The 15,789-nt window shown below is 40.3% G+C and overlaps 1 protein-coding gene across 3 annotated transcripts; it reads right to left on the reverse strand.

The window, feature by feature from the left end:
* Positions 1-1,719: 1,719 nt before the first annotated feature.
* Positions 1,720-14,802, reverse strand: sgta (small glutamine rich tetratricopeptide repeat co-chaperone alpha). 3 transcript variants are annotated; one of them, XM_084010761.1, is made up of 13 exons: positions 14,664-14,802; positions 12,820-12,961; positions 11,322-11,425; positions 11,051-11,153; positions 10,845-10,944; positions 8,256-8,360; positions 7,743-7,878; positions 7,596-7,658; positions 5,010-5,047; positions 4,770-4,921; positions 4,613-4,706; positions 4,386-4,509; positions 1,720-3,049 (listed from the first exon to the last, which is right to left on the reverse strand). In XM_084010761.1, the coding sequence occupies exons 2-12, from the start codon at positions 12,917-12,919 to the stop codon at positions 4,398-4,400; spliced, it is 1,107 nt and encodes a 368-aa protein (XP_083866887.1). In that variant the 5' UTR covers positions 12,920-12,961; positions 14,664-14,802; the 3' UTR covers positions 1,720-3,049; positions 4,386-4,397. The 3 variants fall into 3 exon arrangements, with proteins under 3 accessions (XP_083866887.1, XP_083866886.1, XP_083866885.1); XM_084010760.1 differs by having other exon boundaries at positions 4,746-4,921; XM_084010759.1 differs by having other exon boundaries at positions 1,721-3,049; positions 4,613-4,921.
* Positions 14,803-15,789: the final 987 nt, after the last annotated feature.

Consider the following 15,789-nt stretch of genomic DNA (forward strand, 5'->3'; position numbering starts at 1 on the left):
ACAGAACACTTGACTTGTACCATGAAGTGAAGGGAAACTAAGATTTATGATCACATTTAAGTTAATAATAACTGGTTTATTTATTGAAACTCATATTCTGGCCACATTATATTGAATTTGTCTGCACTGTTTTGTAAAAAAAAAAAAAACATTTAAAAAAAAAAGAAAATGAACATAAAATGATTTAGGGGGGCTTAAGAATATTTTAGGGGGGAGCTCACTTGGAGCTCACTCAAACTCCGGGCAGCCCACGGCCACGCAAACCCACAATTACGCACCGCGAACCCGAACCTCTGCTCCGTCCGTAGACCCGTTAGCCCTCGGACACGTTGTGGGGGATTCCCTCCTGGCACCACCAGTCTCCGTTTGTTTGGTCCCGGTTCTCAGCTTCAGCGGGGGCTATCTCGGTCTCCCAGACGCTCGTTCACGTTCTGCCCTTTGAGCATCCCTCTCCCGCAATTCTTCCTCTGTATATTCAGGTTCGTACAGGTACGGTTGGGTTTGGGTAGAAAAAAACTCCTCATCAGAGTCTTCAAAAGTTTCAGTATATTCTCCAAAAGTGGCCATTTCTGTGAGATTGAAGAAACTAGCACTGCAGGCTACTCTGCGTCTGTAGCAATGACAGCAGGTAAACAAACTATTATAGAACCGGTAACTTATAAGCGCTAGGTGATATCACTCCGCCGCTAGGAAGTATGACACGCTGCTGGCTGCTGGCTGCTGCCGCTGCCGCCGCCGCCGCTGCTGCGACATAAATCCTTAAAAATGCAAGGTCGGTTTTATTTCAAACATTCTATCAACACAGATATGTACATCGATAGTCTGCCGTTACAATGGATTTGCCTCGGGTGCACTGTGGAGTCGGTATGAGTGTTTTTAATGTCTGTCTAGCTAGAACCATTGACTTGCGCTAGCCATAGCATAAGCGAACTCGGCAACTAGAAGAACTGAATTAAATTTCTTGAAAACGTCTCCAGACGTCTCGAACACACCGGCTCACTTGGAAAATAGGTCTTATGTCCAAAATTCCGAACTATCCCTTTAAACTATCAAAATAGTTGGCAATTAATTTGGTCAATAGATGTATTGATTTAGCTGTACTTGTATAGTTTAATTCATGAATAAACATTTTAGAACTTCAGGTTTTGTGTAAAAATCGTAATTTAAGCAACTAAAACTGTCAGATAAATGTAGTTGAGTGGAAGAACGTGACATAAAAAGAAAAATACTAAAGTACAAGTAGGCCTACCTCAAATTTGTACTTAGAGATGTACTTAGTTACTTTGCACCACTGCAAAACAATGCGACATACAGCCTGAGGCCTGTAATACAAGCCAACTACCTGAGAACATATTGTAGAATATAAAGCAATTGACCCCTGAAAAAAAATGTTTTAAGGTGGTCTGTTCTTTTAACCTGTATTTCAACTTCTTCAACACGTTACGTTTCATGTACTGCATCTTGGATTTTCAAAACTAATTTCACAAAATACACAAATTTGACACTTCACTTGTAAGATCATATGGTCCGATTATATATTTGTGTGTGAATGGGTTCTTCTCTTTAGAAATTATTATTTGGGTTGGAGAAATATTTTCACAAATATCGGCGGTTTCCTGAAGTCAATATCAGCAGATGCTTTGTTTTTTGTTGCAGACTTCAAAGGAAAACTGACAAGAAAAAAAACAAGTTAAAATGAATTTCATAATTTAAAAGTATTTTCAGGTTATGTTTCTATACAATACATCCTGTACATTCACACGTTAATTTCACACCTCAGACAGGAGCTGCCATGGAAAAACAAACCGGGTGCATAAAGAGTGATGTAGCCGTACGGTGAAGTTGATCTTTATGACTTCACATTGACCTCTCATGGAAGGTAGGTGATCTCTACAGCCATCATTTATGCTTACGACACCATACAACTTAACATTGAATTATTTTGTAGCACCTCATCAGTTTGCACGTGTCTACATGTTCTTAGTAAAACTTCCCCTTCTTTTACAGAGGCCAAAGGAGACACAGTTATCCACTGCACACAAAAAGCAAAGATTAGAGCAAAGTCCGAGAATATAGACCATTTAGCAACGCAGACATTTATTTTCTATCACCTATTACATTCATCCAATGAGACTTTGCTTTGGTAGAATAAAAAAAATAAAAAAAAACGAACTTCACATAAATTGCTCCATAACTGCTCACATGATAAAGACATGAAACCTGTGATGAGGTGTAACAGATGTTAATTCATATTAAAGGAGTCACAAGGAAAACAGGTTGGAAACTACTGTCCCCCGGGTTAAGAACACTGTATTTAACCAAATTAGTTTGTTTACTATTAGACCAGTTTAAACACTTCAGTGTGGATTTACACCTGTGAGTGAGTGAACCAGTTTCTCAGTGAAGCTGCTGATCAAGATAACGGAGTCCAAACTGAATCACCAGACGTCAGACAGGAGGAGGATGTAAAATGTTGAGATGTTCATTTTAATTGTCAGTGTTTTGAACAGCTCTCTGCCTTCCTGCTGCCCCCTCACAGCTCAACCTGTCACACACAAAATTAAGTCTGATACTCTAACACACACACACACACACACACACGCACGCACACACGCACACACACACACACACGCGCAGTCTCACGTACGCAACTTCACACGCACGCCCACACACATCAATAAACAGGGTGCTGGACAAAACATTTAAATTCACACTGTGTAGTTTTAAGAAGAAATTTCAAGCTTGTTATTAAACTCTGTTGTTTAACATCATGTTCCTATTAGAGCGTTATGTCTTTATTAGAATTCATGTTTGATATCCAAGTGTTAAAAGTCAAAATATTCTTCCTAAAAACCACACAGAGCCACAGGAAGTGGGTGTTTGTTGTTTTTGGTGACATGGCTCCGTAATGAAGTGGCTGGAGCTCCTCGCTCTCTCGTGCAGGAATTATTCAGTGAGAGGGGGAAAATATAATAAACCTTCCGTTTAGTCCTTCGAGTTATAAATGATCCAAATCAGCTCTTTTCCTCCACACGTTAAGCTGTCCAACCTGAAACAGAGACAGGAAGTGACACATTACTGCCAAAATAAAAGTAACATAAGAACAACCACAACATATTGACAATGATGTGTTGTGGTTTCTTTCTTTCAATAAATGTAGTTATTGTAAGTCGCTTTGGACAAAAGCGTCTGCTAAATGAAACATACAGTGGGGGTCTACGAGAGCACCCTGACACCCCGAAATGTGTGAACAGCGGGCAACTTTCACTTGTAACAGAATATTGCTATTCTGTGGTAATACTGCTTTTACTTGCGTAACTTTGGTCTGGTTTCTCCATTCAGTAACACGTTCTTGTAACTTTTAAAAAGGACCTTTCCTTTAGAGTTATATAATGTTTTGTTCATGCAAAAGGAATCTAGACTGTCAAAGCCTTAAGTCCATGTCCAAAGGGAGTAACACTCTCTCCAGAAAACTCTACTCCTTAACGGCTTCAAATGCATCAATTTAAACCTCGCCTTTTTTCGGTAAAGTGGTGATGTCACCAAATAACAAATCTGCATTACACTTGCCCAGCCACTAGTTTGTCACACCCTCAAACAAAGCTAGTAAGAGCAGAGCAAAGAGTCACCAAGATGCTGTTTTCTGCTGTGAAAAATTGACTTCTAAAGAAGGGGAGTTGAAGAACAAGTAGCTAAATCAAATGTGTATTATACTATGCCTCAGCAGTACAATCCTATGATCTGGTTATGGTAAGGGGCGGGACGTTTCTGACAAACACACTAAGAGGTTAACTAATCACAAGACAGAGTAAGACAGGTGACCAATCAGAGTAGACTGGGCTTTTTGCGAGGGAGGGGCAGGAGCTCAAAGAGCGTTTCACAGAGAGGCTTAGAAGAGCTGCTGCAGCACAGCCAGGAGGGGAAAAGTAAAGCATGTTAACATGTAGTACTACAACATCTAGTTCTAGGTAACCTGAAAGTATTCTCTTGAAAAAGGAGCATAATGGGTCCACTTTAAATAAAATGAATTTCAGCATCATTCCAGATTTAAATTAAGCTTATTTGCAGCAACATATGGAATGTCAGAGGTCTTCTCACCAGAACAAACTGACATGAAGAGGGAACTAAAGCAGCTGACAGTAATAAGTGAATGTAGTTTTCATACAGGGCCGGACAATGGCAGCAAGTCTTCAAGGCAGTAAAACAAATACCAGGCTGATGTTTGTTTCTTGTCTTCTTTTAACACAATCCACAATCCAACCCCACATTTTACTTGACAAGCTTTGTAATCATTTTGATTTCTATTTTAATATTGTGGGCCTGATCCTTGATTGACTTGTATTCAGGACGCCCCCAGCCCCACAGAAATAAAGCTGAGAGTTTACTGTATCTGAGTGTCATGGCTGCTCCTCGTTTCCAGAGCTGGGCGTTCGGTTGCGGATTTGACTCCTCAGCTGTTCGATGAGTTCGGGGTTCTGCTGCCGCATCTGCTGAGCAAACTGCTGGCCACTGGAAAACCAACAGTACAAAACCTCAGCATCCAAACACTTTTTATATCCTCTAAATGAATGTCCATGACATGTTAAATAGATCCCTCTGCTAATGTACGTACGCCTGGATCAGTCCTGATAAATCTCCGGTTCCAGCAGCTGGAGTGTCTCCGGGAGGCGCAGCACTTCCTCCTAGCGGTCCTCCTGGCATTCCTCCTCCTAGTCCTCCTGGCATTCCTCCTCCTGGCATTCCACCTCCTAGCCCTCCTGGCATTCCACCTCCTAGCCCTCCTGGCATTCCACCTCCTAGTCCTCCTGGCATCCCCCCCCCTAGTCCTCCTGGCATTCCTCCTCCTAGTCCCCCTGGCATTCCTCCTCCTACACCTCCTCCTGGCATCCCACCGTACGCTCCTGACATCATCCCTGACATCCTGGGAGAGAGAGGAGACAGGATGTAACCCTCAACAAAAACCAGACTCGTTCAGACAGAAATATAGCGAGAAACTAAAATCAACTTACAGCTGCTGAACCTGAGGATTGTTCATCAGAGAGGACGCCTGCAGGGAGACATATGTTTGGACATTCAACAAAATGTTATTATGGCTCACGAGCAGAGGTCCTACAGGATGTACCGCAGAAATAACAAAATAAAATACTCTGAGATGATCGAAGCAGTAACCCTCCAGTCACAAGCTTCTCTAACCTCCCACTGAGTGTTGGTGTAGTAATGAGTAGGGCTGGGTAAAAAAATCGATTCAATCGATTTTGGATTGATTTCATTTAAATTTTGCAATATCGATTCATAGGGCATGAGATCGATTTTTCCCCATGAAGTTTACCCCTCGTGCGTGATGCAGCAGTGGCGCGTTTACGTCCGGTTGACGTTCATTCATGTGCACAAGCGTGCAAGATGGCTCCTATAGGTGACGTTAGCGCCCTGGTTTGTGCCAATTTTGCAGAACAATGGCCGCGTCAACATCGACAACGGCCACCGAGGAGCCCGCACTCGCGCTCCGTCCAGAGAACCGTAAACTCTAAGACGCACCGCCCCGAATACTGCCCGTAAATAGGCAAACAAACCCCGCCGACTGGCTTATTTAGCTTTATTTTGATGAAACCGAATGCATACACAGTTTATGTCTGACCTTAAATAAATAAAGGTTCTGAAAACATGTTGCCTGCCTATTGACGTTGACTGATACACTGCCCTCTGGTGGACAAAACATATACAACTTAAAGGAGTCATAACCTGGTTTTATACGTATCCAGCCCCCCTTGGATCGCTTTGGATCAATTCGTAAAACTTATTAGAAAAAAAAAAAAAAAATTTAATCAAACATTGAGCTTGTTCTGACCCTTTTTCGTACCGCGATTTTATCACGCGAGATTACGCGCGAGGTTTTGACTGGTCCGGATGTGCGTTGTATAATATGTAATGAGGCGCGCGTTGATTCGCCGCAGGAAGGACAGAGCCGGGGGGGCTTGCCTGCATGCAGACTCCAAAACATAATGGCGGCGCTTCGGCGATTTCAGGTAGCGGACGGGGCGGGGTTGGGTGGTGAAAGAGGGGTGGGCTTATGCAAGTAGCCGCCACGGTGACGTCACCGAAGGCGCAGAATCAAAATCTCGTGCTTTAGGAATGCACACCCTTGTGTGCTATTCCTGTTCGGAAAAAGAGCAGAAGCGAAAAAACGGCGCCACTTTCAAACTCCAGCCTTTCAGGCAAGTTTCAACTGAGGTCAAACACAGATATGCATGTTTTAACAAGAGAAATTGCGATTTCCTGGTGATGACTCCTTTAAGTACCATACCATATAGGTCTTACTGAAGGCTTTTAATGGTCAAAAGATTATTAATAAATATTCGAATATATTCGAATATTAATATTAATAAACAAACGAACTTCGAATATGATTTTTGGGCAAAAGTCAAGGCCCTAGTGCTTGATCCACACTACGTTATGGTGCAACGTAAACATCTGACTGAAACAGTTATCCCCATGATGTATACGTGTGTGAAAGACGACATCCTAACGAAAATGCAGTCAGCAGAGAGTGTCGGCAGAACTTGTGTTGTTTATGGTGAAGAGCAAAAAATAAAGTACATCTGTATTTTGTAACACAGTTGAGCCATTTTCATTATGTAAGAGCCAATCGAATCAAATCGAATCGTGATTAATCGATTCAGGACCTTATGAATCGAAATCGAATCGATTTAGGAAATTGGCCACGATACCCAGCCCTAGTAATGAGTGTGTAGTAACCTGCATTATATATATATGTGTGTGTGTGTTATTATCGAGCCCCAAGGCCGCCTCACAGGCAGCGAGACGCTCACGCGTACGAGGAAGGCTTCGTGCCACAGCAGGTCATCGTTTTTTTGTGAAAGTTGTCCACAAGCAGTGCTTCAACCATACTAGGACTTTGAGGCTGATACTGGAAGATTTATTTTAGAATAAAAAAGAACAATATGCTGCTTTATAGTTAGTGATTATATTTCTTTCATGATGCTAGTTTGGCTTTCTGAATGGACATGAACGTTCAACCGGACAAGATAACGGTTGGTTCCGTTATACTCAAACAGATATTCTTCCAAACTGTAGGTGGCAGTATATGGAAAACTCATGTCTACAGCATGGTCTCTGTCCGTCCACGTCCATGCAGTTAGACAATGTCTGATGTGCATGAACAGCTGAAAACCAGCTGCACGAGAGCCTGTGTGAAAGAGCATGTCTGATCGCGTGGACCCTCACGGAAGATTCAGGTTTAAGTTAGTTCAAGTATCAATACTTGATCAAATTATACATTAGTCTGGTTCATGCTGTTCACATACATACTGGACCTGCTGACTTGAGACTATTAACCTCCTAACTTGACTGCTCTTGTATAGTATTTTTATTCTAGCCATATCTAGCTCTTCTTATTTTTGACCCTTTATTCTACCCTATGTATCTGCACTTATATCCGTCTTCGTGCTGCTCCAATTACCAAATTTCCCTTTCAGCTGATTCTTGCCGGGTTGTGATCTCTAATGAAACTCCCATCACTGTTGAATGTATTTTCAATGATGGTAACAGATGAAGAGAAACAGAGTGTAAGCTCTTACCATGTTCATGAAGCCGGGGTTACTGAGCAGACCGGCCAGATCTACTCCACCCATCCCTGCTGTCTGACAGATAGTGAGAGAGAGAGACAGAGACATAAGGACAGGCTTATCATTAGTCACAAAAACCTTATTCTTCCCCGTTCTTACTGGACTGGACGTTTCCATCTTCTCCTCTGCGATCTTCAGATTAGTTTTGTAGGTATCGTTGTCGGGGTCGAGCTCCAGAGCTTTCTTATAGTAACTTGCTGCTTCTGTGTGCTTGTTGAGGCTGGCCAAAGCCAAACTGAAACACAGCAAGATTACAGAAACACATCAGCACGTCAATCGGGACACTCAATATGGGTTTATTTTTGCCATATTGTACCTAGCGCGAGGTTGCAGGGGACAAAAATAATGACACAGGACATCCTGTCAACACAGGGCCCAAATGATAGGATTGGGGGGATGAAACTTAAGTTTGGGATTAAAGCTGGAAGAAAAGTAACAAGCTATGTTACAACAAAGAGTTTTTATTAGTTATTATCTTAAATCTGGCATACCTTAACCACTGCTAGATGGCGGAAGGAGATTTACAGTCAACAGAGGAAGTAAGTTTGAAAAAAAAGCTGCTGTCTTAACTTATTCAGAAGGTAGCAGCTGAGACCGAGCTGATTTTCTTACCCCATCCTCCCATAGGCTTTGCTGTAGTTTGGGTCAATGCCGATGGCCTGTTCACAGTCTTGCACCGCTCCAGCATAGTTCCCTAGTTTACTGTACGCTGCAGCCCTGCACCAAAAAATCATTATAAAAATAATACATCAGCTCGTCGTCTTTGAGTACATTCAAGATTGTGTGTGAAATACAGGAACAAGTTGGGCTGCAGTTTTGTTATGTTATCTAGACGACAAAACATTTGTAAATGCAAACACTTCAATCAGACAACATGTAATGATCTGCTCCTTCATTATTCTCTTCTTCCTGATTCCAGTCAGCACACGCCTCTGTACTAACTGAGGGAATTTAAGCTGATCCATACCTTTTGCAAAATAAGAAAGGAAACTGATTGTCTGGTAAAGAATTAGTGGTTGAATGATACATATTTCCTGTCTTGGATTTAAGTGCAAACAGACCTTCTAAATTACATTAAAGAGGATCAAACAGTATCTCTCTCACATAACCTAATGCAGAGGTTCTCACATTTTTGGGGGGCAAACTACCTACTCTTTCCAAGAGTACATTTTCCAAGGACCCCCATAATTGTAACACCAAATAAGCATATGCTTACTATCATTTGTACTCTTATATGCCATTGGAACTACTGTTATTCTACTTCACATCTGTTTCATAATGATAAATAGAAACCATGTTAATACCACTTTGGAGTCAGATTGCTTTGGCCTCGCTGGCTTCATTCGTAAGCAACTGCAGAAATGTGAGTGGTGACAGATTTTGGTCTACCATCTCTGTTGTCTGCAAACAACAAAAGCTGTCGAATATTCCTCAAACTTGCGTTCATTATTTTCTTGTATAGCACTTTACTTTGATACAATTGTCTCATTGAGAGATGATGACAAAATCAGACTTGAAGTATTTTCCTTATAGAAATGAAAATGGCAACAAAATGTGCAATAATCACATCAAATAAATCAGTTATATCCCAAAGAAAGAAAAACAAATGTACTCGTATATAGGCGGACAAAATAAATAGTGAATGGATTAGAGCTGTGCATTTTCCTCGATAATACTAATCTAATTTCATTCCGTATTTTTTTCAATATTCAAATTATATTTGAAAATGTAATGCTCAAATTCAGCCTATTATTAATTTTATCTACACTACACAGGCTGATACTTTGCCAATGCCATTATCGGCAATGTGGTTGTTTTACTTCCTGTCCACTAGAGGGCGTTCCAAAAACATTCCCAATAAATGTGTTGAATTACCAACAGGTGGCAGGTTTCTAGATAATTAATCATTAAGAAAGTAAAACAACCACATTGCCGTTCTCCTGAGGACGCTGTGTCCCCGTTGCCATGGCTACGTCCTCCTCGTCACACTGTCAGCTCTGTTTTCACTTTCTCACGTACAGCCTGCTCTTGGTCTTGTTCCAGATGAATAAGTCGATGGAGACGCAGGTCGATCTAGCTAGCAGTAAGCAGCATGAATGCATCTTTGTCATGAGGTCATCGCTTCTAGAGGTCCGTCGATATCTTTGTTTTCATTTCACAGAGTGCTGCCGGCGGTTATCTCCGGCGATTATCTCTGTGTGCGCGCCGCTGTCGGCTATTTCTGATACTGAGATTGTGTTTCAGAAAACTTTATTGTTCATCAGACTCCATGTGTCAAAAGCTTCCGTTTATGCGGGTGGGCCAAGGCGAGGGGGGCGAGATTTGCTAACATTAGAGAACGTGTTAATAAAAAAAAGAATAAAAAAAAAGAAATCGAATACTAATTTCAGCATTCGTATAGTACTGTTTTTTTTTTTTTTTTTTTTTTTTTAACTATTCGAATCATATTCGATTCCCGAAGTTCATTTCAACAGCCCTAGAATAAATGGAAAATATATTATTTAATTGACTTACATAAAGTTGGTGATAGGCTGGGTAGGACTGTATGGGAAAGATTATTTATGAATTATTTATGAATTGCATAGTGTTGAGTCTTATGATTGAAATGTGTATGCATTTGGATGTATGCTTGCATTAAGTATTTAACTTTTTTTTTTAACTTTGATTGATTTCATTTGTTGAAAAATGCTCTTTATCAAGTCAAACTTCAGGTATGTTGCAGTTCTTACTGTACTACGGTTAATTCAAAAGTTATAATATATATAATTTATAATATGTAATCCTTTTTTGTACAAGTATTCACAGAGGAATGTATGTTTTATAAAAGTGGTGCTTCAGGACACCACGGTCGAAGATAAACTAAACTGTATTAATGAATAATTAATAATTAATGTTTGTGTCGACCTGCCCCGGAACCTGCAGATGGAAATTTGCTAGAAGCTAAATCTGGTACAAACATCTCTTTTCTTTGTGTGAAATTCATATTTTTGTAAATAAATGTAATAAACCATCACTGATAAGGATTTTGCTGCATGCATCCTTTATAGAGTTGTCAGAATGATTAATACAGATTAAACCTAAAACACTAAGGACTAAAGGACTCCAACTGTTACAAAAGTGAGAAGAGGATGCAAGGCTTTGTTCTGATAATGAAAACATCTTCAATCAAAGCGTTTAAAGAAGGTGTCTTGTCAGACTGACCTGTTGCAGTAATAGACAGCGTTCTGAGGGTTGATGACGATGGCCTTTGAGTAAAACTCAACAGCAGCTGCAAAGTTCTCCACTTTCATTTGGTCGTTACCTGTAGATCAATGTATATCACCTTATTAAATAAAACAGCAGCAGCCATTAAAGACACTAATCATCTTCTGGCAGACGACGAGGAAAGAAGCGAAGAAGAGTTTCACCATCAGTTTTGAGTGCCTCTGCCTCTTCTCTCTGTTCATCGGTGAGTGTGTTCTGAGGTTGTGGAGGAGCCGAGTTGTTGTTGACCCTTGACTCAGCTGGATACTGTAACACACACGCAAGCACTATAAGTCAGACGCAACCAGTTTAGAATACTAAATGTCCACAAAATTGTTACTAAATCATCTTCAAAAAGACATGCAGCTGTCCTGATTGTATCCCCATAAACATATGTTACATTATATATCTGAAACTCATCACAGACTTGTTTACCTTGGCTGTGGCTGATTCGAAGATCTCTGGTAACGTCATGGGGACGGCGAGGGTCTGGTCGTCAGTCGAAATTTCAAACGCTGTCTCCAAACACTGAACAGCAACTGCAGAGCAACACACTCACTTTATAAATACTTTAGGCAACTATGAGAAAAATCTGAATCTTTCATCAAGAAAAAATTCCACAACTCTCCAGTTTACATCGTATACTATATCTGAGTTTTTGGGCAGCAAAATAACACTTAATTGAATCTGGGGGAAGATGGGACACAATTAACAATTATCACAGCTATGGATGTCCAGATCAACTTGGCCATGATCCAAGGCCTTTAATATTGATTATCTTCTGATATCAACTCTGAATTGACACTTAAAATGACCTAAATGTTGACCGATTTTGTTTCTGATGGAGTGATATGACAGCAGTAGATACTAAACTTATTTTTCATGAGCCACTTGATCCAAAAACTGACTTGAACTTGAATTTAAGTTATGGATCTGAGATGAATGAAACTGATGTTGGTTTTAGTTGAGAAGACGACTCACTCTGTTTCTGTCGTTCCAACAACTCTCGTCACTCTATCCACTCTGTATCAATTATGATTACGATCAAATTTCATATGAACACCTTTTTGTGAACAGGTGGTATACATCATGTTGAAATGAGCGATTTAAACATGTTTTTTCAGAAAAGAGAGTTTGGGTAATCAGACTCTGAAAGGTTCATGTGGACAAATCTCCAAGAAAAGAGGATAGTAGAGTAGGAGTTGAGTAAGGACAAACATTTAGGATAAACAGAGGAAAATGTTCTTGCATGAGCCTCTCGATTTCCCCATGATTAGTTCCTCTTCACCCATTAGTTTTAGTTGACCACAATCCTGAAGAGACTACACTAGTAATTCCACATTATGACACATGCTGCTGTTTATAGTTATGTATCCGTGCCTTGTTTCCTGTTGGATAACAAGAGACCCTTTTACACAGATTCCGCCGCAATCATGGTAAGGAGAGCCTTCAATATGCTGCAATCACACATTTACAAAGAACTTTGGTTTGCGGCGTAACGCTGCAACGGTGTCTCCTTTTACAAAGCATCCTGGCTGTGATGGGTAACATTACAGCACCGCCGCTAGTGTGACCTGTTAAATAAGCGTTGTAAATATAGCAATATTAGCTGTAATGCACCAAAACAACAATGAAAGGTGAACTTTTGCTACCAGCTTTGTATCTTCTTCAGATCCACGTTCTGAGCGTGTTAAATCCTCCAGTGGTGCATCGCGCACCTAATACGTCTTCAAAACGTCACCTACTGTTCTGGCTTCCCAGCTCACTCAATTCACAAAGAGGCCAGCTCTCCTGGTTTCGACTCCGTTGCTGTTCTCTGACTATCTCTGTTGCCGTCTTAGAGGCGGAAAGATTCTGTTACCCCTTCCCCTACCTTTTACAATAATGAAAAAAAGAAGAAAAAAAGGCAGTGTAAAAGGGTCTAAGGACTCACCTTCCAGGCTCTCCTGGGCGCCTGAGGTCAGACTCCCCGACTGGAGTTGATCATGGAGGAACTGGAGGATGGAGAAGGCGAGACGCTTGTTGTCCGTCATGGTGGCGGAAGCTCAGACTGTGGTCACTGAAGTAGAGAGACCCTGAAAATATAACAGCAAAAAGAAGAAGGATACTCAGCTAGCTAGCCAAGTTATCATCACAAAATTAGCATCAAATTAGATGCACCTCCATCCAGTGGAGGAAGATAACTAAGCACATGTACTCAAGTAAGGTATTTAAGTACAATTTCAAAGTACTTCTTTTAATGCTACTTTTTACTACACTACAATTTGTACTACTTCCTGTGAAAACCACATATATCCAGAAGTGTTGATTTTGAATATTTGTGATACTCCAGGTTGAAGTGTTTCCCTAATATGCTGAGAACATTCAACTACTTCTTAACCTAAATAAACTATTTAAAAAGCCTCTTGGATCAGCTTTGTTTATTTTTATTTATTGCTGTAGATTAAACTAGTGTGATATTACAGCTTTTAGGTCAGTAAAGGATCCGAATGCTTCCTCCTTCCCACCAGAGTAGCGATGTGATGATATAGGATTAATTGTAATAAGAAACACACAATAATTGATCGTGATGAATTTCCGGGATAATCTTAAATATCATCACAAGTGACATGGTCTAGCTTGCAATCATGGTCGACGAGCAAAACACAGACCCTGATTTAAAAAATAGAGGATCCCTAAAACTACATTTAAAAATGTATTTATCCTTAATTTATGCAGGGAGTCCGCATGATTAACGATCATTTTAAATTAGATTATTACATTGCTCACTAAAAAGGATGTTCAATAAAAAAATAAGTTGTGTCTTATCAGTGACACAATAAAAACAAATAAAAAGAGAATATTAAGTGATTCCAGTATGTATCACACACTAAGGCAAGCCTCGGTAAAACCAGTGTCCTTTAGCATTAGCTTGTAGAATATTCTAGAAACGAAGTATAACTCGACAGGACTGTCTTACTAATGCTAATACATGCAAGCTAACACTAGCCCTATTGATGAATCATTATAAAACAAGCTGACAACAACGGATAGTACGCAGATAATTGGAGCTAGCTAGCTATGAGACTTTAAACCACCCCATGCGAGGTCACTCTGCGTTTTAACTCATTTTTCAAACAAAGTTAACAGGTCACTTTTAGCTTAGCTTGCTAGCACGGCAACACATAAAAGAAAAAAACAGTATCAGCTCTACTTATGTTCGGTTCACGTTTGTGTACAGGTATTTGTAATATAAAGTGTATACGAACCCCTTATCAAAATCCTGGCCGCTTAACGCTATGTATATCGGTAGTAGAAAGTGGGTATATAAACTAGATGTCGTAGCATGGGCGGAAGCCTTTATCTTTGAGGTATATTCGTCATACAATTGGCTTATTGGCAGCAATGAAGCTCAAAGGAATATCACTTAAACGTATGATTGGTAGTGAGATCACAGTGGGCGAACCCGCTAGAAAAAAAGCTAAAATTGCATTAATATAAGTGTTACTTGGTTGTGCAACATATGCCGAATTGAAGAGTGATTGACAGTTCATTACATGTCTGAACTTTTCTTTCAACCGGCGTGCAGTTTGACTGAAAAGCAAGGCCATGTTGTAATGCAAGAGTTTTGAAAGGGGATTGGCGTGACGTGATCTCTAAACCACAACGGCACGATGCTAGCGGTTAGCGAGCTAACGCTAGCTGATAACGTCCCGTTGACTGCAACGGTGCTGCCGTACATGAAACATGTCATGTTGCCTAATATAACACAAGGAAACAGTAACGTGTTTTTCCTACCAGCTGTCTCTGTGTTTCAGGCGTGGATTAGCCCGGTAACGGATAAATTGACGTTAGCTCCTCTCCTTCGACTATTCGTAGCCGTCATTCAGCTAGCTAATTAGCTTGACGCAGAGTTACGTCGCCATGCGTAGGCGCCGGTTTGGTGACTCGTTTCCGGTCGTTTCCGGCGTAGTGACCAGTACAACAGACGTTTTGGAACACGAGCCTTCAGAATAAGATATATATCCTTAGTTTTACCCCGTGGTTTATTTGATGATTTCTTTATAAACACTAGACAGCTGTAGGCCTACTGGTAAGTTGACTTTTCTTTCCATATCAGACTGGTAAATAGATGATGGATCAACATATGAAACAGTGGACAGAGAGACGGAGGAAAGTGAAAGAAATCATTTTTACACCCTAAATCAAACACAAATACTAAATAAGATATACATAAGTAGACCGTAGGACACAAATATGTTTGAATTCATTTTGAAAGTCTACTTGCACAGTTTGTCCATCAGAGAGCAACTTGATTTTTGCACCCTGTAAAATGTCCCAATCACTGAATATCTTGGTCGTTATTGTATTATAACCTATCTTAATGAGACTTGTTTGTTGTATGGGATTATTTTAATGATATGCTGCATTGTTAATATAAAAAACATGTCTACAAACTTACACTGCAACAGAAAATAGTTTTAACTTTCAAATTTAGTAGTTTCTAAAAATAAACCTTTTGGAGCTATAATAGTTTGACTTACTTTGATTAATGGTTAAAGGCAGAGTAGGTAATTCTATTCGGAAACACTTTCTATTATATTACTTGAAATCCTCGTAACCTACCAATAGCCATCAATACATTAAATGCTCTGACATAAACATTAAAAAAAAAAAGTAATCTGTGGCCCTGCCAGGACTGTAAAAGCCCCGTCCAATCAAAAACGTTGGATCGAAGAAATTAATTGGACGGGCTGCCTGTCTGTCAATGGGCGCGTTTGGGATCGCATGCATTTGCGCCGATGCATGCACGAGACTTGAGAGGATCCGCCGGAACTCGTCATAAACACGCCAAGTTCCCACCACGTCAAGTCGGACACAGGTGCACTTCACGGACTTTTTTTTTATTTTTTTTTATTTAAAC

Source organism: Eutrigla gurnardus, assembly GCF_963514095.1.
Source record: "Eutrigla gurnardus genome assembly, chromosome: 6".
NCBI classification, from domain to species: Eukaryota; Metazoa; Chordata; class Actinopteri; order Perciformes; family Triglidae; genus Eutrigla; species Eutrigla gurnardus.